The sequence below is a fragment of the Excalfactoria chinensis genome, chromosome 5 (genome assembly GCF_039878825.1).
Source record: "Excalfactoria chinensis isolate bCotChi1 chromosome 5, bCotChi1.hap2, whole genome shotgun sequence".
Lineage (NCBI taxonomy): Eukaryota > Metazoa > Chordata > Aves > Galliformes > Phasianidae > Excalfactoria > Excalfactoria chinensis.
The window spans coordinates 29,709,547-29,734,570 of NC_092829.1; the positions used below are offsets into that span (position 1 = coordinate 29,709,547).

Below are 25,024 nucleotides of genomic sequence, written 5' to 3' on the forward strand. Positions count from 1 at the left end.
ACTCTGTTTTTCAAGTGAACTTTGTTATAGGTTTTCCAGAGTGCTTTTTGCTTCAAAAGATAAATCCAGAAGCAGCAGCAAGGTAGCACAAGTGCCTACCTTGTAGGTATCCACTTAAAACTAAAACAAACCAGGCAAACAATCAAAACTACCCAAGATTTTGACTGCTGTAACAGATAGTTAATAAACACACTATATTGTTATAAATGTCTTGTCATAATCAAGATTTTGCTGATTTCTAGGATGTGTATTCAGCGTGACAGGGGAAAGAGTTGACTGGGCTGTTCTGCATGCATATACACTGTTTCTTCTCCATCCTATGTAGGGTGCTCCAAAAGTAATGCATCCTGTTTATTCCCATGGAAACTCCAACAGCTACAAAGAGCACAATAGCACTGTTACTTTCAGAGTAGCCCCTGTGAATCACAGTGTGATTCTTCTTATCCCAAACTCTTAAACAATGCAGCTGTAGAGCTGCTAGGCAGGTATTTATATTCCAGCTTGAAGGAATGGCATTGAGGTATTTTTATGCATCAAAGTCAGTATGTTCAGATTCGCGTTCATCGTTTTTGCTTTACAAGTAAACTGAAAGTCAGAATACATAAAACCTGAAGTATTTATGTCTGATTAGGGTTGGGATTAAGGATGAAACAGTGAAAGTCATAGATCCGAAAAAATCCGTAAAATTTAAAGCAGTAAAACATCAACACATTTGCAAAGAATCATAGCCATTAGCTGATTGATTTTAGAAAGTAACTTGCTCTACCAGCAATCTACGTTGCAGATATCAATACGGACTGTTTGTCAGAAGACCTACTTGCATCTACATCTTTTCACAAAACATTAATCTTTTAGCAGACTGATTTTTATTTATTTATTTTTACGAACTTTGGTTGGGAAATATTTCAGCATAGCCTGAGTATTGGAGCAAAGGATGTATGTTATATAGTTCAGTGAATATGGTCACAGCCCTGGATGCAGGTTGTCAATATGTTTCTGTTCATCAGAAATGGCTGGAAGCTACAGATAGGAAACAGTTCAGGTGACTAGGCCAAGATCTGCTATCAACTACATCCCTCCTAGTCCCACTGTCTGCAGCTGGCCATAAATACCTACCTGCAGGTGGCAATCAGTGAAGTGATTTATGGGATTTTACTGCCAATAATGAGAATTTGTGTAACTATTACAGCTAGACAAATTCAAAATACATTGCAAAATCAGGTGACTGCTTAGAGTCACATAACAACTGTTCCAGTGTTCATATCATGCATTTTAAATTGAAATTGCAAAGCAAGTTTGAGAAATCTAGTATCTTAAGTTGCTATCGCTGCATCAGTGTTAATCAGCTTTAATAGATTCAGAAAATTGAAATGTAAAATATATGTGTATTTGGGATTCCATCTCCCCTCACTGTTCAGATTCTGTTTTAACAGTCTTAATGTTGCCAGGGAGTCATTGATGACTTTTATTTCTTATCAATAACATCACTATGACAGCATTGTGCAAAGAAACAAAATCAAACATGGTTTTCTGAGGAAAGCTTGTCACATCCTCGCTAACCACAGCTGCTCTCTGCACTGCTGGGCTTTTGAGCACTCTGCCGTGGAAGTAAAAACATAAGAACATGGAAGAGCTAGAGAAGCCCTAGGTAATAGCATGGCAATAACCAAAATAATGCCTAAAAATAAAATAAAATAAAGAAAACTTGATGAAGGAACCCAGCATTTCGCTCAAGTATTAGAAACAATTTATCAGTGTTAGTATGGTGTTCTGCCAGACAAACTCCTTATGCTCTAAAGGCAGCTTGAGCTTACCTCTGAAGCTCTGCACTGTATGTTACAGGACAGTAATTTGTAATTTTAATACATGTGCTTTCTGCCCAAGTGTTTGTTAGATGGACTACCTGATGCACCGTCTAACGAGATGCCCAAAAGTAAGCTTTTGTCTGGACTGCAGAGCACTTGGAAGGGGCTAGCTGTATACCTCTGAAGTGGCTGGTTGTGTAAAGTCACCTAGTGACACATCTATACACTATGTACATCTTGGAATACAGTGCAGGCTTTCTGTTTCTGGAAAGATAGAAATTATTATATTTCCTATAATACTTGTGAAGTGCATTAAATCTTATTTTCTTTAGAGGAATTCAATGTAAAGGTTTAGAAAGCCTATACACAAGAACAAAGTATTGTTGGCAGGAACTCTAAGCCTACTGTAGGGACTCCTTTGGCCATGCTGCATGTTGTCATGAAATTATCATCTTGGCTACTGAAATTCATTGCAGAGTGAAAATAGAAAATGCACTTTTTGTACCTACTTGCAGCTTTTATTCTAGCTTTTCAGTGATCCTTCAGCCTTTGGCAGTCCTTTGTTTCACTGAGTGAAGCATCTGTGCTTCCAAATTATTTTTTAGAAACATTGGGTTTGCAAGTCGAGTGAAACTCTCACAAATCTCACTTCTTGGACACAGCCTGGAGTGCTCCCTGATGTTTGTTCCTCAATTTCCCCTCTTCTTTCCACTTCTCACTGTGGTACCAGCCTGCCAGAGGCCTCTTGGAATTTATAGCAAGAGGAACAAGATTGGCACTATGAAAAAGAAAGCTGAAAATCCCTCCTTCCTGGGTCTGTTCTACTTTCTATATGCCCACTGTGTTCTCAGCAAAGGCATCGTCGCCATGTGCACTTCTGTCCAGCACTGTGTTGCTGCTGTGCACTGATAAGATATTGTGCCTTGCAGTCAGCATTGCCCTAGGCCTGCACGAAGGTAGCTGTCTTCCAGTATGAACTGAGGCATGTTTACTTAAATGCTTAAGTTCCAGTCTTAGCACCATGGGAAGCTCCAAGGCATCTGCTGCATGTCGTGGTAGTGTTTGAATGTAGTCACACAGTGACATCAATTCTCCTAAGGCTGTGTGTCTGTCATGCTGAGACCCCAAGAAGTATTTATCTCTGGCTTGGAACAGGTTTCTTTTTCACTAAATCAACAAAACCAAAAAAAGATCCAACCCTTTATTTCTATTATGTAACCATGGAGGTCTCAATTTTACTGCTAATCTCTCATATGATTTAGTCACACTGGCAAAGAGCTTGAAGGAATGCCATTATGTTATTGGACATGACATTGGTCATGCAGCAGGGGACAGTCTCCTGTCACAGTCTGCAACAAGGCAGTACCCAGTGGAGTTGGATATGCCAGCTTCTGCACTGAGATGCAAAACAGATTCACAACTGTTTGCTTTTACTTTCGTCTCATAATGTTTCTGCTCCTAGTGAAAGTGTTAACCCTCACTGTCTGTCCTATGTCTACAGCCTGGCAGTCATTTGCTGCTTCCGAAGTGATAGGTGAGGCACACTGAGTGCTTTTCTTTTCTTGGACTCAGTTCTTGATCAGTGGCCCTGTTCATCAGTGAGGAGAATTACTTGCAGACTTGTATTTGTAAAGTACATCTGATCAGGTTCATTCTTAGGAGGGGTGGGGGGGGAAATCATTCAGTGATTCCCTAGATGCTGCTCTGAGACCATACATATACATTACATAAATATTACCCACACTGTGTATTAGTGAGTATTGGAGATGTTTGGGGTTTTGTTTTTTGTGGTTGTTTTTTTTTTTTTTGAAGCAGAATGGTTTGTATGATCATATAAGTGTAAACCACCTTAATTCATTACTTTTTAAATTTTCCTTAAATTCAACATACACTGTGCTTAATAAGCAAACAAAAAAAGCACATACTCAAGTTTGTCATCTGTGCTATTACAACAATCATAAGTTAATAGTGAAGTTATCTTTTCTATCAGGCTTTTTTAATGATGTACCAAGTGACGTTTGAGCTCATTTTGAAATTTATCATCTTGTCAGAAAGACAGAACTCATGTGGCATAAAAGGTCATTTACTATGTTATATATAACTTTTTGTTTTCATCCCCTACTGTTCTGCCGGGGAACTGAAAATGCATTAGACAACAGATGTGAAACACTTAAAATATTTGGAATGTGTGGGAATATACTGAGGGACCACCTGTCCTGCAGTGTGACAGAATCAGTTTGTGAGCCTTGTTCATTACATTGACAGTGACAGAGAACAGGAGGAGACATACAACAGAAGCAAAGCAGAATGAAAATTACTGCGCAATTGTTTGAGGTTGGCTGTACTCAAGGAAGTATGGGAAGAAAGGCAAATAAAACTTCCTTAATACTCAATAATCAATATTTGAGATTCCCTTAGTTAAGGATAGCCTGAAGCAGTTTTTTCCTGTTCAGGAAGCTAACAATTAAGAAGAAAATGAGCAGATTTTATCTCTTTTCGACCTAAATAAGGTATTTTTTTATTTTATTTTATTTTTACTTCTAACAGACAGATCCTATCTATTTAGTTATAAGTTAACAATCACAGCTAATAATAGCTGTAAAGGATACCTTTTGTGAAAACAAAAAATAAAAAAACCATTTACATAGTGTAGAAAGCCAAGACTTTGATAATAATTTGGATTCCTTTGGAGCCTGAGGATTTTAAGGTTGATTTGTTGCTGGTGTCTGTTTCTCTACATGTTTAGTATTTATTGACTAGAGTTAACAAATGCTGTTTCACAGATGAGGGAACAAAGGCCCAGATAGGATCAACATGTAGCATTTGCATTTCTTCATTCTGAGTTCCAGCATGTGATCACCTACAATTCTTTATTATCTTTTTCCTTCAATGATTTATTTATTTATTTATAAATAGGGTTTATAGCTACTTCTCTGTCCCAGGGAAGAGTTGGGGAGATGCTCAATGTTTACACCCAGGACCCCCTCTTTTCCTCCCTCCAGTTCCTGCACAGGGCTGCCACTGCTTCTGTTCCAGTTACAGAGCAAGTGGAGGGTATTGTGCATGGGTTCTGCCCATGGGCAAGGATAGGCTGGGAAAAACCATCTAGCATGCTCTGCTCTAAAAAACAAAACAAGAATTGTGCAGAAATTAAAAGTTTACACAGATTCATTCTCGACACTGATAGTGAAGCCTGGTTGCACTGAGTGGCATAGGTCTTGCTATAAGTGTTGGGAATGTCTGTGAAGCTGACCTTCGAAACTGTAATCTGCCTGATACTAGATGCACAGAATCAGTGAATGAAACAGCTGTTGCTGAGTTCTCTTGATGAGGACTGATGAAAGTCAGGACGTATGCGAGCTGTTTCCCACAGTGCATACAATTCTCCTTTCCCTCCTGTATAATGGCTCAGTGCTGTATACTGTGCAAACAAATTGCGGGTACTGTGGGAGCCACAACTTCAAATTTCTCAACCTTTTTGCATGCAAAAATCTAGAATTAATTATGCTTTCTTACATGTAAAGTTCCTCTTAGCTAGCTGGAGGGAGGTCTTTGTGATTAAAGGAAGCAGGTTTCACTGAGTTAGACGAGTTGTGATCTGTCCTCTCTTTCACCTCCCCTCAGGGCAAAGACCAACAGCTTGAGGGTGACCCCTTCAAGGAGTTTCACTGAAAAGGAAGATGAGAAAGGCTGGACTCTAATGCTCTGCACTGGAGCCAGGAAAAGGCAGCTGTTTCTAGCTTTTCTGCTTTCCTCCCCCATTCCCCCCCTTTTTTTTCCCCTCCCTTTTCCTGATAGCTGAGATCTGGGCTTGCTGCCATATCTGTTTGTCTGTCTGTCTCATGTTGTTTTTCTCAGAGAGCTTCAGAGGCCAGTTGCCCATAGTCAGTTGCTGGGAACAGAGGTTGTTCCTTGTATCGTCTTAACTCCCCATGCCAGAGTGTTCATGCTTGAATAGGAAACAGCAAGATCTGTCAAAATAGCCCTTTTCTTTGGAGCTTTGAGGCTGCATTCTCCACGGCCATCTGTTCCCTTTCACCCTTTTGGACAATGTTGCTATTTGAAACCAAGCACTCTTTGCTCTCTCTCTTTCCCCTTGCCCTCCCCTCCACCCCCAAATCTGGGAAAAAAAAAGGGGGGGGGGGGGGGGGGGGAAGAAGTTGTTTCTGGCCTTGCCTGGCCCCTGGAGGGTTCAACCATTTTGTAGTCCAAGGATTAAAACTGATATTTTGCAGTTTTTTTTTGTTTTCCACTCACTTCAAAAAATGTAATGCATCTCAGGAGAGAAGAGTCACTGCAGTGAGAGATTATTCTGGATTTATGCATTGACGGAGCACTTCAGTGTAATGTTGGTGCCTGGTGCAGCCTACAGCAAAAACTTGGCGTGTCTTGGAATACTTGGTGTTATAGCAGTAATAGAAGGAACCTCCTATAGTTAAGGACGTATAACTGTTTCCCTTTTTACCCTCTGTGTTCAGTCAGAAAAAGCTTATCAGCATGAAATTCTCCAGTCTTGGTTCTTGTCCAAAACTGAATTTATTTGGAGATAAAGCGAGTCATTGCTTTCTGAGAATGAGAAGAAAAAAGAATCTACCTCTTCAAGGCCTAGATGGGAACTGCAATGTGAGAGGAGGGCTGGGTGGGCTGTGGGTCTCCTGCAAGGCTTGGGTCACTGGGGGTGGGCAGCCAGGACCCTGTTGTCCTTCTTTTTAACATTCTCTGTTTTATGTAGGGAAGTTGTGTGTGTGTGTGTGTATGTATGATTTTTCAACCTTGTAAAGGAGCCCATTCTGAATGCTAAGTGTGTGAGGTTTGCCAGGCCAGCAAAGGAAGCAAAGCAGATGGGCATCAGCTTGTGGCACAGGCCCCCCTGTGCTGGGAGATAGGGGCAGCCAGTAAGAGGGATACTGGCAAATAGACTTGTGATTAAATGCAAGTTAAGAAATTCCACAGACAGCCCTGATGCTATTTGCTGTGAAAAATAAGAGCCCTTCTGCACTGGATAGGCAGAGTTAAAATTGCACATACTATTTTTTTATATTGAATATTTCTTAACTTTTATGTTCCTTATCGAATAATAAAAACACTCTTTTAATTTGTTGTTTTTAGGTGTTTCATTTTTTGATTTTGTTTTTCTTTGTGTGTGTGTGTGTGTGCGTGATGGATAATGCTGAGAGTTTGGCCAAATCTGAACTCCAGATGTGAACAGCTGTAGTTTGCAAACTGTCATCTCTAGGCCCCAAATGTTTGGCTGACCTCTGCTTCCTTGTTGCAGGCTGAAAGAGGATTGTTTCATCTTGGAATTTCTTTTTCTTTATAACTTTGGCTCATGATCCAAGCTGTCCAGCTCTAAAACTGTTGTTTTTATTTACACCTGGAGGGAACTGTTTTAATTGTTAACTGTATGACTGATGTTAAGAACAGCGAAGGCTTAAATTTTCAGATAAATGAATGCGGTCACAATGCAAATTAAAGCAGTTTACTCAGTTTGCATACAAGAAAGGTTGCTAAACATAACCCTGGTGGTTAACAGCCCCACCCTGTACTCTTAAATTATTGGATGTTCCAACCTTTTACATCAAGAAATTGTCATACACTGAGATTTGAAAGTAATCCTGAAGGAGGACTAGTTCTGAAATAATCCTGTATCTAGGAGTTTAAAGGGCGGATAACTTAATTCACCAGTTCAAGTGCAGAGAGCAAGCCTGTGATCAAAAGCTGTTGTTTGCTAAGGCTTTTTAGTCTGTGCTGAGTATTTTGGGAAAGGTGCAGTGGCTGGATGTGCCATTGTGAGCACTTGTGTTAATTGAGCTAATTCACATGGTGGGTTGGCTGCAGCAACACAATATCCTCTGTGGCTTCATAGCAGAATATGTTGCCGAGGCAGACTTTAGTGCTCATTTAAAACTAGCTTACATACCCCTACTGTCCTTTTCCGTCTGGCATGCAGACATGCCATCAGGCTACTCTCTGGGAAGTAGACAGCCGTGTCAGAAACACCCTCAGAATGGTAGCGCTAATTGGTTCATTTATTGGTTGCTTTGATGGGGAACTCAATGTGTGTTCAAAACTTGACTCTGTCCTGTCTACCCCCCCTTACCCATTGTGCCCTGCCTCCCAAATGTAATTTAAGGTTCATTTGCAGACTGGCTTCTACCTTGCCTGAAACGCTGCTGCTTTTGTCTGCGCTCTATCAGTTTTGTGTGCACCAGAGCTAAGCTGCCAAGACACCATTTCTTTACCAGAATATATTTTATGGAAAAAAATGTAGACTGTGGGAATACAGTCTGTGTCTCAGACCGCTGTATCCTACAATGACCAGAATGCTGTGCGTTGCATTTTGAAACTCACGGCTGTTTCAAAATTCCATCTCTCTCTCTCTCCTCCCCCCAGCTGTATTAGTTTTTGTTCTGCCTTTCTGGGACTTAGCTGTTTAAGACTTCCAGACTTCAGACTGTTCTGTTGGGTTGTTGTTGTTTTTGTCCTTGTCAGGGAGGAGTGTAGCAGCTGGCTCATTTGGTTCTAGCCCGGAAAGTTCGGAAGTGGCAAATCCAGATGATGGGTAAACACTAGCAGAGACTGATGAAGTTTAACAGCTGAGATTAAGCATCCTGGGAAAATCAGATACTATAATGCCACGGCTGTGTAGGTCAGAGGGCTGAGGCTTGCAGTGTGCAAGGCTTCAGTTGCTTTGACGGTGTGATTTTAAATCTTCGTTCTTTATTCAAGCCTTAAGGGGCCAACACACGTGTAACTCTAGTGTTCTGCCCCCCCATCCCCCCCCAGTCCTACATGCCTTCTGATTAATATCATGATCTGTTTAATTCCCCAAGGGAACTTAACAACAACAACAAAAAACATCAATAACTTGTAATGTGATTGGTGAGGTGATAATTAAAAGCATTTTCTGTTTCACAGGGCCCTAGCATTGCCAGACGCCATGACTGGGCAAGCTTTGTTTTACAGCCTATGCATCCTTTATATGATCAAGCAGGCAAAATTCTGGCCTCTTTGTTGTTTGTTTTTTTTCCTCCCACCTTTGTCATTGGCTTGGGACACTCTTTTTCTAGTCTTGGAGAGGCAGGAAGAAGTGACTGTGGAGGACACGTTAGAGGAAAGAAACTCCTTTATGTTCTAGTGGTGAGCGATGTGTGAAAGAACTCTGGATACCAAAAACAGTGTAAATTTAGGACAGTTTTAGATTTTAGTTTTTCTAAGATTTCTCCAGCTCTGTTATTAGAAAGGAGGGTGAACTGTGGAAAAAAGTATTTATTCTTTGTTACAGGGGGGAAAAAAAAATCAACTTGCAACCAATGTCTTCTTCTACTTGGTCTTTACCATCCCTCCCACCAAATGGCTTCTTCAGTCCCGTGCAGAACAGTGCAGTCCAGAAAGCAATCAGTCTGTGGTACATTGCCAGGCCACAGAAGTAAAAAAAAAAAAAAGTACACAGCCATAAAGAAAGTATCTGTTCCCAGGCATGCTGGCTCCCCGTTTTGGGTTCTGTTTCAGGTGCTATAAACCACCAGCTGCTTTCTCACCTCCGTGGATCTCCTGAGACCTGAGCTTTTTTTTCATGGCTGGTAGATTGTCTGGCAAGAAATCAGACCAGCTGGATTTTCTCATGTCTTAATGTTAGTTCCTTTTTTAGGTCAGCAGACAGGAGTCTCAGTACTAGCATGTGTGTTTCCCTCTCTGTCCGTCTGTCTTAGCTCAAAACATGAACCCACCGAGGTCAGGAAATGTGAGCTGCTAGTGCAGCACATGCTGGTTATAGTGGGCACACTGGTCAGTGGCTGTGGAGAGAGAGAAAAACAAGCCAGCATCTGGCCAATTCTCTGGAGGACCCTTCCTACATCTTTGGCCCAGATTGAAGTCCAAGCTGATTTTTCAGGATAGGGTAATGATTAATATTGCTTGTTTGAAAATGTTTCTAATGTTTCATGGAGAATACTGAAAGACCCAACTTACTGGACTGTCACGTACTTTGGTTTATTTTCCATCGTTCTCCAGGGAGGATTGCTTGTAAGTGGGGAATAATCATCAGCAGCTAACAGGCTCTTATATGGCAGTTCTTATGAAAAGGAGATCTTTAGGTCAGGAGCTCTCTTTTTCTTCTGCTTATGTATTGCAGAAAGAGAGCTCTAGGTGCAGTCACAATGGCAATAATAAAATAGCTGTAGAAAAGCAGAAAGGACCTTATTTTTCACAGGAAGTCAGATTAACATTGTAAAAAAACACAATCCCCCACAACGCATATATGGATATGCAAAACTATATAGTGATAAACAAAAAAAAGTGTGAAAACTCACCTGCTTGGGATATAGGATATAAACAAACCATGCTGTCCAAAATTAGAAGCAAGTTTGTTCTCTTTTTGTCTCATTCATTTGCAGCTAGAGTCTCGGTGGCAATTTTTTTGTCTCAGTAATGGAATCAGAACAGCCTTTCCAGCACAGTCTCTAGTAGGCTCTGCGTTCTCTGGTAGTAACTTAGCTATGCACTGGAGCTGGTTAAAAAAAAATTCCATTGAAACTGTTTGTTTTTTTTACCTTTGGTGTTAGCGAGGTGCTATATTTAATTCCTTTGAGTATGTTTTATTGGCTATACCATTCAAAAACAGGAGAGCTGAATTGCCCACCATTGACAATTTCAGCTTCAACCTAAAATATTTTTGCATATTTTTATTCCTGATTACTTGAAATTTTAATTAATCTTGTGGGATTTTTTCTACAGATTTAGAGCTAAGTGTTGTTTGGGAGTAGAATTGCCAGATCACCTCTTAGTAAAACAAGGAGAATAAGCAATTTATGAGAGAATTTTTACACGGCTAGTTTTGTGGCCAAGCTTGATTCCTGCAACAGCTGGCTTTCCTGCCATATGTCCTAGGTAATAAAGGACTGTATGAAGGTGATGCGCTGTATTCCAGCAAGTGAGTTTTGATTTTTCTCCTAAGATGAACTATTGGGAGGCCTGCATAATACATTAACTGAAACACGACTGTACAGCTGGAATAGAGAGCAACGTTTTCATTAGTGTCTGTACAAATTAATAGCTCGTGTTTGGTGATTACCTAGGTATGTGCAGATGTACTTTGTCTTAAGTGAGTGAACGTAATTGGTAGTTTAAATATCTGCCTAGTATTGTTTTAAAGAACCCAGTTTAATCATCCTCAGTCATATTCTTAGTTCAGTGTGCGCTGAGGGCAGAGAGCGGTATGCCAGGAAGGGTTTGGGACATACCATGGCCAACCAGTACAGAGTGAGGTGGTCACCAGCATGGGGTAAGAGAATCAGAGTTGCCTTTTGCCTAAAGAGAACACTGCAGAGAAGGGCTGCAAATGGCAGAAGTCAGTGAGTGGGAGTTTGAAGAAAGCTGTGGTTAGTTACTTCACAGATGAGTTTGTCCTGTGGGTTGTATTTTTACTATGTGATGGGTTTTTCCACCATTGGGTATTTTTATACTTGTACTTTCTGAAGAGGTGAAGATGGAAAAAATAGATAGGTGGTTGTTTTTGGTTTTTTTCATTTCTTTTTTTTTTTTTTTTCTTCTTTGGGTGTCACTGTTAGAGATCTGCACCAAAAATGCAGACTAAATGCAATGCAGGTGAAAGCAGTGATCTTTATGAGCTCTACCAGTGGACCAGAATGTCCATGCAGGAGGTCCACACAGCCTGAGAGGGAAAGTACTTTCTTATTGCAAGATGTGCTGTTTTTGTTACATGCCATTTTTTTCAATCTCAGTAGTTTAATTCTATATAAAATTTTCTCTCTACCTTTGGAGATTTTTTCCTCCTTTCTGATAAATTAGGCTTCCATCAAGATGATTTGATGTTGAAATTTGGGGATTGGTAGCTGCTGTGTTTTGTTACTTCACTGTCATAATGTATATCAGTCCCTTTTTTTGCATTAAGTGAAAAAAGATTTTTTAATTATAAAGTGATAGAGATTGCAGCCTACCATCAACATTCAGGCTATCAACATTATTCTCAGTGATAAGGTACATCTTTATGGAGATCCATTGCACTCATGGGGGAATTGGACAAAATGAATCTGAACTTTGTGTATAACTGGACTGAGTGTTGTTGTCCAGTTCCACTGGCAGCTTCTGCTAGGCACCAGAGCCCAGAAGATGTGCACCACAGCCTCTGTGTGGAGGTAGCATTGCAGTTGAATAATTCTCAGTTGAAGAATCATCCTTTTTTCCTTGGTTTGTTTCTTCCCTGGTTGTGCAGAGTCATTCACTTTGCATTTGACCCAAACCACAAGAAGCTTTATTTTCACTTGTGACAGCTGCTCAGTGAGAGTGAAGGAGACAGTTTTTGCCTTGTTCCTGCTTTCCGGAGCAAAGTCACTACTAGTGTCTCTGGTGGTGCCCTGAAGAACCCAGTTTCACAGGAGACAGCAGAGCAGGTACCTAGTACAGTCCTGCCTGCTGATGTGCCTTTTGGGTCCCTTCAATGCTAGTACATTTTGTGTGAGGAAAAATAGTGTTTACTGGAATCGAAGTCACTGCTGCATTTAATTTGAGCTGGATCTGAATACATTAAGAAGGGTTTGTTTAGAGGTCTTCTCCTACCTCCTGCTATGCATCCTCACCTCCCTATCCTAGGATCCCATCTCTGTGCTTCTGCACACCTACCCCCTTTCCATATTTACTGTCCTCCTTTTGTACCACCATGAATTGACATCTGCGACCTCTCTCTCATTAGGTTGTCAGCCCCCTCTTTTCTTCCTCTCCCTATCCCTGAGCTCCCTGTATCTGTCGTATCCTGAGCAGAAATGGTAGTGACAGCACTGACTGGGTCATGAGCGGTGCACTGACCAGGCTGGCAAGATGGAGGTGCTGCCTGTCAGCTGGGACCTGCTATTCTGTGCTTCTGAGTGCTTCAGGATGGACGGTGGAAGGACTTCTGAGCAGAGATGTACATCCTTTAGAGCCAGGGAGCCCCTAGGAGCCAGGTTGTTCTTGGGCCAAGGTTGGCCCATCCCATCTCTAAATATGCAAATGCCATAGTTTAGAAGATCAAGGCAGTGCATACTGAAAAATATCACCATCTCTCTAAACACTTTTATTATAAATTTTCCTTGTGCTTTTCATTAATGACTAAGTAGCGTTTGAAAAATGGAAAAGATAAACTTGGTATTTTCTTTAAGGCCATGCTTGAATATATTTTCTTAGTATATCCTCTTTCCTTCTTCTGAAGTCTTTGTTATCTTTTTGTGTTTAGAGCGAGAGGAAGGAAAGAAGCGCGTACTGTCACTGTCATTGAACTTTTCCTCAAGGCTGGTGCTTCTTCCTCTCCATTAAACTCACTTGGTGTGCTGCTCCTTCTGCCCAATGCATCGCATTGCAGGAGCATCCTTTATAAAATGAAAATCTTTCCTGTGAGGCGTTATTTTCCACCCTGTAAAAAGTCTTCACTGTAAATTTGCTCTGGGCTTATTAAACCACTTTGTACCAGTCATAAATTTAAGTAACTTCATAGGCGAGGATTCATCTGAAAAATGGGTCACAAAAACTATCCTCTTCAGATGGGCTGATACAGTGTGGTATAACAGGCTTTCTCCTGTATAATAATAAAATAAATACAGCAGTTAGTTTGCTTGTTCTGCCACAAGCCTTAAACTTCTAACACTTCACTTTGGTACAGGTTTTAGGCCTGCAAGAAATGCAGAGTTAGGAATCATTATGGAGTGATACCTCCTGTATATTACTAGGCTCCACGCAGTTAATTGCGGCTGCTTAAAGCCAGCAAATAGCTACTTAGGTAGTGTCTGATGTCCCGTCAGTGTAGGAGAACTTTGCCCTGTGGAGTGAGCAGGGCCTTCCAGCTGTGTGCAGGAGTACGCTCATATAAGCTGTGAGGGGACACCTCCATACCACCAGAGCTCACCCTGAGCTGCCTCAGCTGATTTTTGTGATTACTATCCATTGCAAGCTGGTGAGAAAGGACATCATCAACTATACGAGGAACTTAAATCTTATTTCACATGACAAGGGGAGGATTGCAGAGCATTAAAGCTACTTTCCTTTTTTTTTTTTTTTTTCTCCTGTAGCCTCTTTATGCAGTAATTATATTTAACTTCTAAGGTGCAAGCACTTTGCAGACCTTAATGAACTTAATTAACTAACTTGGTTTAAATAATGGAATGGAATACAGACCTCCCAGCATCTTGCTTTTAACACTTGGATCTTTTCTCTCTTCCAGCAGGCAAATTAAATCAGGAATGCAGATGAAGAGAAATTATTATTGTCAGTAGATCCACATTCTCAATAAGGTCTGGTTAGACTAATTAACAGAATAGCATTCTTGATACTGAAACTTCCAGTTAGGTGCTCCCGCCATGAGTTATTCGTGTGGAAGCTTGATGCTTATCAAGATACTTTTGTTCTGAGGAAAGGAAAACAGCCATCCTTGCTTGATGGAGGAACTGTAGACTGCTTTCAAAGTGGAGTACATCTTGTTCAGGAGAAATGGTTATTGTTCATGCTGCAGTGAGTTTCTGGGGGAGAAAAGAGGGGAAGTAACTCCCAAGTATGGGGTCCAGGCTCCTATCAAACAGTGGGCTTGAACCAAGTGCTTCACCAAGTTTCTTTTGTATACCCTAAACATTTAAAGACCTAATCCAAATTCCAATGATGTCACTGCAAACCTGAATTACTCATGTAAGGGGCAGATTTGAGGTCTACAGATGAATTCTTGAGTTCCTTGAGTGCACTGCAGTGGTTCCAGGCCCTTGTCTCCAGCCTACTACTCTGCTCCCTAATGCATTCTCTTGTGATTATTTGCAAGCTACTAGTAGTGGTGCTAATAATGGTTTTTACTACATGCTTTTTGGTCTTGTGTTTTCTAGATTTTTTTTCCCAGAATAAAAGCCTTAGTGAATGAAGTAATGATGTTTCTGCTCTGAGTAGTAGAAGGGGAAAAAGTAACAAAATCTACAACCTTACAAATGTAAAAGCAGTGAAGAGTCTTAGCCTGAATCTTCCAGAAGCTCTGCTGGGACACAAGATAACTTTGTCAGCCCAGTACAGTATTAAACTTTAGTATAAGTACTAAAACCTAGTATTTCTAATTTAAGTTTCAACATTTACTCTGTTGCACTGCTGATAGCTTTGACAGAAATGTAAGGCTTTTCTGCAATTTGTAACGCAGTCATTGCAATACTGTTTTCATACTCTACTTTTGCCTTGTGAAACATCAGCTACCTTGTAAGCAAGGTGAGGGATTTCTTTTACCTCTGTGTCTGGCTCTATGAGAGTGTAGAAGTTGTTCTGATCCTATTATATAATCTGCTTTCTTCTACTGCTTTCTCTCAAGGTCTTGTCTGATGTAGTTTAAATTGAGTCACTGAAAGGATTTTATCGCTGTCCCTGGGAAGCAATTTTGGCTTTTGCCTGATAGCTGTTGCAATTTTTGTTGCCTTCATTTTGTGGCAGTTGACAGGAAGTTCCCTGACTTTAAGTCCAGCTTTCTCTCATTCAACTTCAGGTCAGCACTCATTACTTTTAAACTTCATGCACTCACTGTCAGAAACTGTTTTCAACTTTCAGATTACCATGTGTATTTGCCAGTTGTGGTTATATACAAATACATCTTGCATATCTGCAAGTAAATCCAAACAATTTGGATTTTGTTTCCAGATTTCTTTGATTTGCTTGTTTTGCACTCTGTTCTTAAAGTGTCACTGGAAGTATAAGCAACACTACCGTCTATCTGTTCATTTTATGCAGAATTTGTGGTAAGCAAGGATGAAGGTCTTGGATACCTTTCTGCTTGTGTATGGATGTGCATGCGTGAATGGGTTCTCTAGTTTTAGTGCTAGAGAAAGCAAGTGAAAAGGCAGTTCAGCATGCTTGGTCATGCTGCATTATTGGAAGCACTTTACATTATCATTGCTCTTCACAGCAGACTGCATTTTCCTTTAGGGTTATAAAAAGTTCATATGATTTCCAAGACATCAGAATGGTATTTACAGTTAGAAGGTTCCCTTCTTTGTACATTTTAGAAGACATGAGGGATCTACTTGTATGAGGCAGTGTTTTAATTTTTGGATCAGAGTATTGTGGCATCACGTTCTGCTCCTTTCAACTTCCCTTTTTGTTACCGAGTTGTACACTGTCATGCTTGCTTCACTGTGCCTATATGAAGCTGGTTTGCTGGGGGATCTTGTGTCTGAAAAGATTAAGACACAGTGTGCCCCAGTGCACCTCCAGGTATTTAGGAGATTCATGTATTACTGTCATCTGTTAAAAACAGAATTGTGACAGTTTGAAATGATTGAGTTTCCATGCTGGATTCTTCTCTGTGGTGCTGTCCTGATGAAGTTTCTTTTGTAATCAGTTTCAGGAGCTTCTGGAAGTGTGAAGAGGGAATCTGCTTGTGTGACAGCAGCCCTTGGCAACACGTGGAGTCACAGTGTCAACACCAGGCTCATCCTGCAATATCATGACTTGCTGACAAGGCAGGTAAGAACTTAAATATAAGTTGCACAAGTAGTTCTTCACCAGGTGGGTAACTGTATGACAGCCAGCATGCTTAAGTGCTGTGTGGTGAGAATCATAGGGCCAAGTGCCTACCTGGGATGCAGGGCAGTCACTGTCCTTTGCTTTTCAGTGATGGCCAGTCCTCCAGTGCCTCCCTTTGTTAGAATGGGCTTTTCTGAGTCATAGGAACTGGAGCATGTTGGCACGGACGTGCAAATTGCTTGAGGCTTTTAGGGCATTGCATATTGTGGAGATGAAGGTAATCCTTGAAGTGTTTTCCCGCACAGGGAATTCGAGACAGAAGTGGGAAGTTGGTGCTTTTGGTAGCAGGATTGTTTTGCTGTCGCATCTTCCCCATTCTTCTGTGCCCAATTTCTTCTGTGCCTGTTTGGATAGGGAGTGCTCTATCTTCTGCAGCTATTGTTTGCAAGTGGAGACTTGCTGCCTGTACTGACAAACTTATTTTGTGGAGTGAGTGTGATAGCAACTTTCCAAAAGTATGTCTGCAAAAAGGAGATAGCTGACACTTTCAAGGATGGACTTCATGCTTTTGAATGAAATATAGTGGCTTTTTTCACCTGACCACCTGCAACTCTAATTTAAATCAAAAAAAAAAAAAAAAAAAAAAAAAGAGACAAGATGTGGGGTTTGACTGAAGGAATGACTGTTTTTAAAGCATCATAACACATGATTTCATCTGTCCCTTGGGATATCTGTGGTTAATCCCGTTTGGCTTCATCTATTCTATTTTTCATTGGTGCAATTCTTTTGAAAGGCTGTGACCCTTGGTCTTAATGTTATCAATGTTTTGCCTGCTAAGAGTGCTGTCAGAAAAGGTGTTATGCAACACCTTTTTTCTTTTTCTTTTAAATTCAAGGATTCTTTTTCCTTGCTCACTTTACTGCCTGTAGAAGGTCTTCCTGGCACTGCCTTTTTCTGGAGGAGGTGACAGTCTGGGAGATCTTCCTGTATATCTGACTTGCATGGTAGTAGAGCCGGTGTGCTTGTCCTTGCTGGGAAATCTTGCCCCTCAAGAGCAAAATCAGCACTTGAGATTTGCTGGGCCATGAGTCTGGAGGGTAGTATTCTTCAAAATGTGAAATTATAATCATCATAGTATCATAGTATCGTGCAAGTTGGAAGGGACCTTAGAGATCATCGAGTCCAACTCCCGGGATTCGAGCCTTCTGTGTAGCAAAGCAACACTTTTACCACTTGTGCCACAGGGAGGATTCGAACCCGGGCCTCCAGTGTTGCAAGCGGCAGTTCTTCCACCATGCGCTACCGGTTATTAAATCATTAAAGAGGATTGAAGCAAGCAGTCTGCTTGAAACATGGAGAGCACAGCCCAATGAATTGCTTGATGCTTATTCTCATTCATGCAGTATTGAGTTCTGGGAAAGCTCAGGGGCAGTGCAGTAGACCATAGACCTGAAACTCTACAGAATGCCTACGCAGCAGGTGGCATAAAGAGTACACAACAAATCTAGGGAAATCAAGCAAAGAATTCTTACACAGGAGTTTTTTTTAAGCTGAGTCAAAGATTCCTTCATTTTGTTTTTCTCACAGCTGTTTTTTCAGCCAACTATCCCTTATTCCACCCCACCCTTCACATGTCTGTTGAACATTAGTAAGACAACAGCCAATTCAGAAAAGTATTGAAATTTCTGGAACATCCTGCCTGCCTTAAAATTAGTGAGGCTTGCTTTATTGCTTGGATGGGACCAAGTTTCTTAAACAGATGAACTTTCCTCTTTTTCCCCACTTTCCAAAGCCCGTGTTCTGGTTTTGTTTTCCTCTAGTACAGACACATTGCCACGAGTGAGAGGGCAAGTGCAGGTTTCCAGCCTTCTCTTGGATTAATTGTGCCGTCAGAATCCACAAGCATGGGCTGCTGTCAGTCTGCTGACTACTGAGGTGGGGCTGAAGCTACACAAGGCACAAAGCAGTATGGAGTCATAAGAGCTTGAGGGAAAGTGGGAGAAGTTAAGCGTTTCACACATACGTGTTCAAAAAGGGAATTTGCTAATATCTGTCCAGTATATGGATAGTGGCACTTGGTTCTCCCTAAGGAGTCTTGTAAGTCATTAACCTTGACATATGTTTTCCTGAATTCCATACATAAACATGCAATGCCTTTGAGGTTGGGCCAAAACTAACAAGACTGTGCTACAAACTATGAGATTCCTCAGTTACCCCTATGCTTATAATGATCCTACTTTCCTGAACTGGAGTCAACAGGCTTCCCTTACTGTTTTCATGTGTGCTCAGCTGTCTTTAGGGGACAGCATGGTAGGGTTTAATAAGTTTATATGCTATATTTAACATTTTATTCTTGTCTATTGGAGGCAGGATGCTGGATTAAGTGAAACATTGACCAGATCTGGTATGGCAACTAAAATGGGCCTGGTTTATTTTATAGTTTCCAAGGGATTTGTGAGACTCATATTGTAACACTAATGGCTCTAATGTGTTTTGAAATTCTCAGATGGAAAGTGCTGTGGAAGTACGAGGTGTTATTTTAAAACAAATCAATGTTATCGCGTGGTATTTTAAAGAAAGAACTTTCAAGATTGAGATATGAGATGGGGACTAGGGCTTTCAAGCCATGCCAGGTAGTTGTTGTACAGCTGTTTTCCTGCTTCAGGTAAAGTGTTTCAAATGGATAAGTATATGATGACTCAGTCTTAAAACAGAAATCCATCTCTTATTCTGACTAATGCCAGACATAACTTTTATTGTGTCCTTGGTTACAGACCAGCTGTTTTGGTCTGTTCAGTATCATATGAATAAGCCCTGAATAGGCATTCCACAATTGTGATGGTGAAGTAACCGTGGTACTTGATGGTGTGGAGAAGGGCTGGGAGAGTGAGAAGAGGAATGGAGATGAACTTTCATGTGTGTGGGACTTAAGGCTTCATAATAAAACTAGATTTATGTCTGTAGGACCTTGATGGTAGTTGTTAGATAGGCTCTATAGCTGTTGGGTAGTTGTCCAATTTTTGAGACAACATCAGTTGAGGTTTTCATCTGTAAAAAGGGGAAGCAAACAAACCACAAAAAATAAAGCTATTAAAAACAAAGCAAGTAGGCTGAGGAAGAAATGTATGATAAGTGCTGTCTGGGTTTAAGGCCTTCTAATTTTTACCTTAATAATCTAGGTGAGAGAGTACAGTAATGAAATCTGGAAAACAGAATTGAATGTTTGCATGTCAAAGCTCAGTGGAAGTTTGTAGCCTCATACTGTGAAGACTTCTGATTACTTTGAGATGATAATGTTTACTGGGAAGAAAAAAGAAGCAATGAAACATAATGTGATGGAATGTACTGGAATCACTGTGAAATGGAAAGAAAAAGACCTGGTGTAAAGAAAATATAGTGTTAGTGTGTTTTCTTCTGTTAATTTTGTAACAATTATAGGTGTGTACTAAACCAAATGAAGATGGAGAAGAAGCAGTGTAAACATATTTTCAGTAGTCCTAAAATACCTTTGAAGTCCGTTGTGGAAGCTGGAGGTGGTCCGTTCAATGCAGACAGAAAACTTTTCACCTACTACAGCAGGGCTGATTTGGTCTTTGACATGGTTAGAAGAAGAATCCCGTGGAGAACTGGGTGTTGAAATGGGTGCTTTGCCAAGGAAGGTGACTGAGGATGCGCACAGGCTGCCTGTAGTTGTGTGTGAGATGTGAAATGTAGTTCTTTACATTCTCTCTTTTGCTGAGCTAGGATTTGGGGAGACTCAGAAAAAGAAATTTCTGTGCCTTAAGAACAGAATGGGAGCTGTGGATGTGCATTTCTCACAGAAGTATTAGACCAAATGAAGTGACATTTAGTAGCTTTAATCTGCACTGAGAAAAGCTGACTATATATGCTACTTGAATCTTGTAATGTAACTTATGTACATAATTCAATTCCTTTTTCAAGTGTGTAGATGTGAATAAAATCAGCAGATGACAGTGGGTAATGAGCTTCAATAAGCAGCGGTAGAAAAGAGATGTGGCTATTGGGTTGTTGTTTATCTGTTGTAAGCCATTGTGTTATATGATATGCTTATCATATGGAAAATCAACTCTGTGAAAGCACAGAGACTTATTAAGACAAGGAGGAGTAATGGCATGGAGTCATGTACAGGGTAGGAAACTTTGCAGTAAAGTTGCTTTATTCAGGTGAGATTTTTTTGCCAAGAATGTTGCTTTTAAAGAAGTCTGTGGGAAGACTCCAACAACACCCATCTGAACTCTAGAAACACTTCCATTTAAAAAAAAAAAAAAAAAAAAAAGAAAAAAGAAAAGCAAGCAGCGTTTTTCTAGGACTGTTTACTTTAGTAAACTTTACTTTCTGCCTCACCCCTGTCATCTTACGACTTCTTAGAATCAAGATGCAGTGAAGGTTTTATGGGCTCCAATTTCCATGTGTGCATACAGACCACATCCTTTAAATTGATAAATAAGTAGCTTATTCTAGTTTTCTGATGACAATGTCTCTAGACTGGTAACTGTCAAAACAAATATTTTGCTTAACCATAGGTTGTATACAAGCATAAGTAGCAATATGACCTTGAGTTGCACGTGAACAGGATTGAACTGGACACAGTGTGCAACTGCAGCATGAACAGACAATTATTAAAACAGTATGGTTGTGACTTAATCCAGCAAAAGTACCAGATGATAAAATGCCACAAAAATAAGGTACATTAACAAGTAGCTAGAGCTCAAACTTCAAATGATCACTTTCCCAACTTGTGTGTTCATTTTGCTGTTGTTTCCATTAAGCTTTCTGCATAATGGACTTGTGGGAGGCGATTATATAATATCAACATCTCTAGTCCTGTCCAGGGCTGGATTTATGGGCCCTTCCTGTTGACAGCACACTATTATAGAGAAAGACTTTTCCAGAAGTCTTGAGCAATCACTCATTTACTCAGGTGCTTATATAACACTACTCAGTTTGTTATCTAAGAATCTAAATAGAATTGAGAGGACATTAGATGAAAACTGAAAAGAACAGAAGGAAACCTTAAAATTTATATTTTTTGATTTATTTTTTTAATTTGCTTTGCAGTTTTTTCTTAATGAAGAATACTCTAATGCTAAATTAACAGAAATGTAGCAGCAGCTGTTAACTTCAAGCACACAGATCTGTAGTTCAAAGCATTCCAAACAAAGAAGCAGGAATATCCCTGAGGCAGCATGGGCAAACTCATTAAGTTCTACCAAATCTTTCTCCTGAGCTTGGTGGTACAGCTGGTCATTTGCTACCTGGAACTGACCCTGTACGCCTGATCCTTTGTTATTCTTGTCTGAGAGGCCATTCAGCTCTTCTTTGCTGTTACCAGCCTGCACTGGTCATGGAGTTAACTTTGTCATAGTCAAAGGAAATGGGAATGTATTTGTACCCTTGTACCAAAGCTCTGGTGTTGTATTTGATTTTTCCCAAAGACTTTGCTTTTAGAAGCAGAGTGAAGTGGACGCACTCAAAGAAGTTGGAAACAGTTTATGTTTGTTTCATATCAAAAGCATTTTGCAGCCACTAGTGTGGGTCAAAAATATTTATGCTTCAGTCTTGGACTCGGTTGAATTCCATCTCTTTTTGGCCCATGCCTAGTAACTTAGGATTATGCATTTACATCAATAAAAACAACGTCCTTCATACCTCCTTGATATCTGAAAACAGTGAGTACAGGATGTGAAGAGCACACTTCTGGGCATCCCCTTTTAGAATGTATTTATTTGCTTTCAGTTTGTGAACAAGAATCTTGAGGTGTTCTCATCATTTATTAAGCTAAAATGAAATGGAAGGAGAAATGAGTATTAGCTGACTGAAGATTTGAGAAGCATTAGAAACAGGGATAAGGGTTGAATTTGTTGTAGACTTCTTATCTGTAGAAGAACTATGTCAAAACTATCATGAAGAAGCTTTGTAGATATCTGAAGAATAGTAAAAGGAATAAATGGTTATGGATATGCATATGCTAATTACAAATTTAAGAATGCATGTTCCTTAAGTTGTGGGTTAAGACTTACATCAAGTTGATCTGTTCTGTGTTATGGTAGGGGCTGCACGTTGATTGGATCCCTATAGAAACTGGCTTTTTTCATGGTCTAATAGTTATAGGACAAGGGGGAAGGTTTCAAACTAAAAGAGGGGAGATGTAAATTAGATACTAGGTGGAAATTTTTTTTACTCAGGATGGTGAGGTACTGGCACTGCTTCCCAGAGGGGTTGCATATGCCCTATCCCTGGGAGTTCAAAGCTGAGTTGGATGGGTCCTGGGCAACCTTATCTGGTGGGGAGCAGCCCTGCCCACGGCACAGGGTTAGAACTGGATGAGTTTAAAGGGCTCTTACAATCGCAGTCATTTTATATGATGTGGCTCTGCCGAGAAGAAAGTGTGCAGCAACTGCGTTTCCATACTTATCTCTCAGCTTCTCCCTTCTCTTAAAGGCTAGCCTGACAGGAATGTTGGAAGCAGCCATGTATCCTCTAGTGCTGTTATGCTACTGCTCTCTTGTGAGTCCTTACAGATTTGGGATGTATGATCCAGAGGATACAAGATACTATTCCAGCATGTATCATAAATAGCAATTACATCTTTCAGTCCTCTTCATAGTTTTAGAACCAAAGTCAAGCTATACAACATGGAAGGCTCTGAAAAGCTTCATAAACTATTTCTGTTCTTCTCAGCACTGATGCGTATACCGTAAATCCGATGAGTGACCACAGGCTGAGTGACACAGAAGAATTCCCCTAGGAGGCTGTGTTTATGCTACCCAAGTATTTCATCCCTCCCCAGCACCATCCCCAGGTTCCTTTTCTTAGTGCAGTTTCTGTGTGATGACTCGGACATGCTGGCTGCTTTCCCACTGAGTAAAAGCTGCAGACTTCTTCTCCTGAATTACCCCTCATGTTGGACACTTACCAGGGCTTTGGGCCTCAACAGTTTTATAGCATAGGAAATCTTCAGGGCCAAGTTTTTGTGAAGTATCCTGACCTTTTAGAGGACTCTCCACTGGGAAAATTTTGAGAGACTCAGAAAAGACAACAAAATTCAGTGCCCAAAGTGGGGAATAAGGCACGTGGCAGGGAGACAGAAAGTGATTCTGGGAAGAGGAATTTCACTGGGTCTGGTGTTACATGAGCAGGAGGGGGCTGACTGGCCCTGCATACCAAGCATTTCACACTGGGGAGCTTGCACCAGATGTCCCAGAAGCCAGAAGTCTCTCTGGCTTAAGTGGAAGCATATTGGAGGCAGCCTGGTTTGTACAGTTCCCAGGCCAGGCTGTTGCAGTTCAGACACGGTTTGGATAAACATCTGGGAATGCATTTTCTTCTTTGGTTAAAAGTTGAAATGGCCCAGTGTTTGCCTGGGCACTGCAGTTCCCTGCCTCTGAAGTTATTGTGAATCCTTAAGTACTTCAAGCAGGAAAAAAGCAACCTGGCTGCAAGAGAGCAGGGCCGTATTCACAGTCTGGGAGAGAACAAAAAGCCAAAGGAGCATTTTGTTCATTTGGCCTGTTGAAGTCAGGACAGTCATTGCTGTGGAGCAGCTCACCTTAGAAAGCTGTGTTTTTCTTGCCTGTGATTATCTTTGATACTCATTTGAGGTTTTGGTGGTTTCCTTCCATAGAAATTCTGTTTACTCACTCCAAGGATATTCAGAGCTATTCACTAGCCTGGAGCTAAAACAGTGTCCCAATGGCAGCACTTATGATATACTGTGCTCTTTTACTTGAAATCCAGTACTTGGCTAATATTTGCACACTACAACGACTGGAACAACTTCCAGACTGATCATCTGGTGTTAGCAAATACATAAATAGGACAGTTTCAGGACCCAGAAAATATGGTAAACTAATCTCCTGTCAGGAGTATCTGGTGAATGCTTCCTGCTTATGGGCAGTAAGCACTAGAATGTGAAGATGAAATCATATGAAGGTAGAGGAGAATATCACAGCAGGTGCCTTTGCTCTGGTCTTATTGGGGCTGAGGTGGAGAGGGGGTTGGAATTGTGTCTACTGGACTCAAGGAGACAGATAATAAAGCTGTTGTTAACTGATCCTTCTGCTGCTTTCTCTGTGCAGAGAAAAATAGGCTTTCTCCAGAGCTGTGCCTACCTGGTAGAAAACTAGTATGAAGTTGCTGCAGATACATGTTCCCATGCATGATTTTGGACTCAACCAAAGGAATGTGATGTGATTTTTCATATAATTGCTCAGTGAATCGGTGGGAGAATTAGGAAGAGTACCTGATTCCCAGGTGCTGGCATTGTGTGCTATGGAAGATCTTGTGAAATTATTGCACTTTAAAAGAAAGAACTGAAGGAAGCCAGGTATTGCAGAACTTGGTGTCCTTGTTCCTGGACTTGTCCTCTCCCTTGTTTCTCCTCTGTTCTTAAAAGATTCTTGGTTTTCATTTCTATCTCCTCCTTTTGTTTGTTTTCCTTCCATTTCTTTCCTTTACAAGTATTGAATGTCTCCTCTGGGAGTAAGCCTAGCCACATGTGCGTGCAATGGTGGTTTATTTTTATTGGAGTCATTGCCTGTGACTGTTATTCATTACTGTAGGAAGAACTGCACTAACAAACTGCTCTGAACCTCTATCTTTTATTTTTATTTTTGTTTGGGGGTGGGGGGTGTAAAAACTCCTGGATTATACATAGCTACTGAGAGGATCTCCTGCTGTTGTTAAGATGCTGGGAGCTTAGAGCTTGGATTCTGATGCTGCCTCCA

General features: G+C 40.7%; 1 protein-coding gene across 4 annotated transcripts in view; it reads left to right on the forward strand.

Moving 5' to 3' along the window:
* RAD51B (RAD51 paralog B) overlaps window positions 1-25,024 on the forward strand; it is a 329,325-nt gene that overhangs the window by 171,566 nt on the left and 132,735 nt on the right. For all 4 annotated transcript variants that reach the window (XM_072338181.1, XM_072338183.1, XM_072338182.1 and 1 more), the window contains one exon: window positions 16,153-16,277. In XM_072338181.1, coding sequence (XP_072194282.1) covers window positions 16,153-16,277 — 125 coding nt within the window. The remainder of the gene's footprint in view (window positions 1-16,152; window positions 16,278-25,024) is intronic.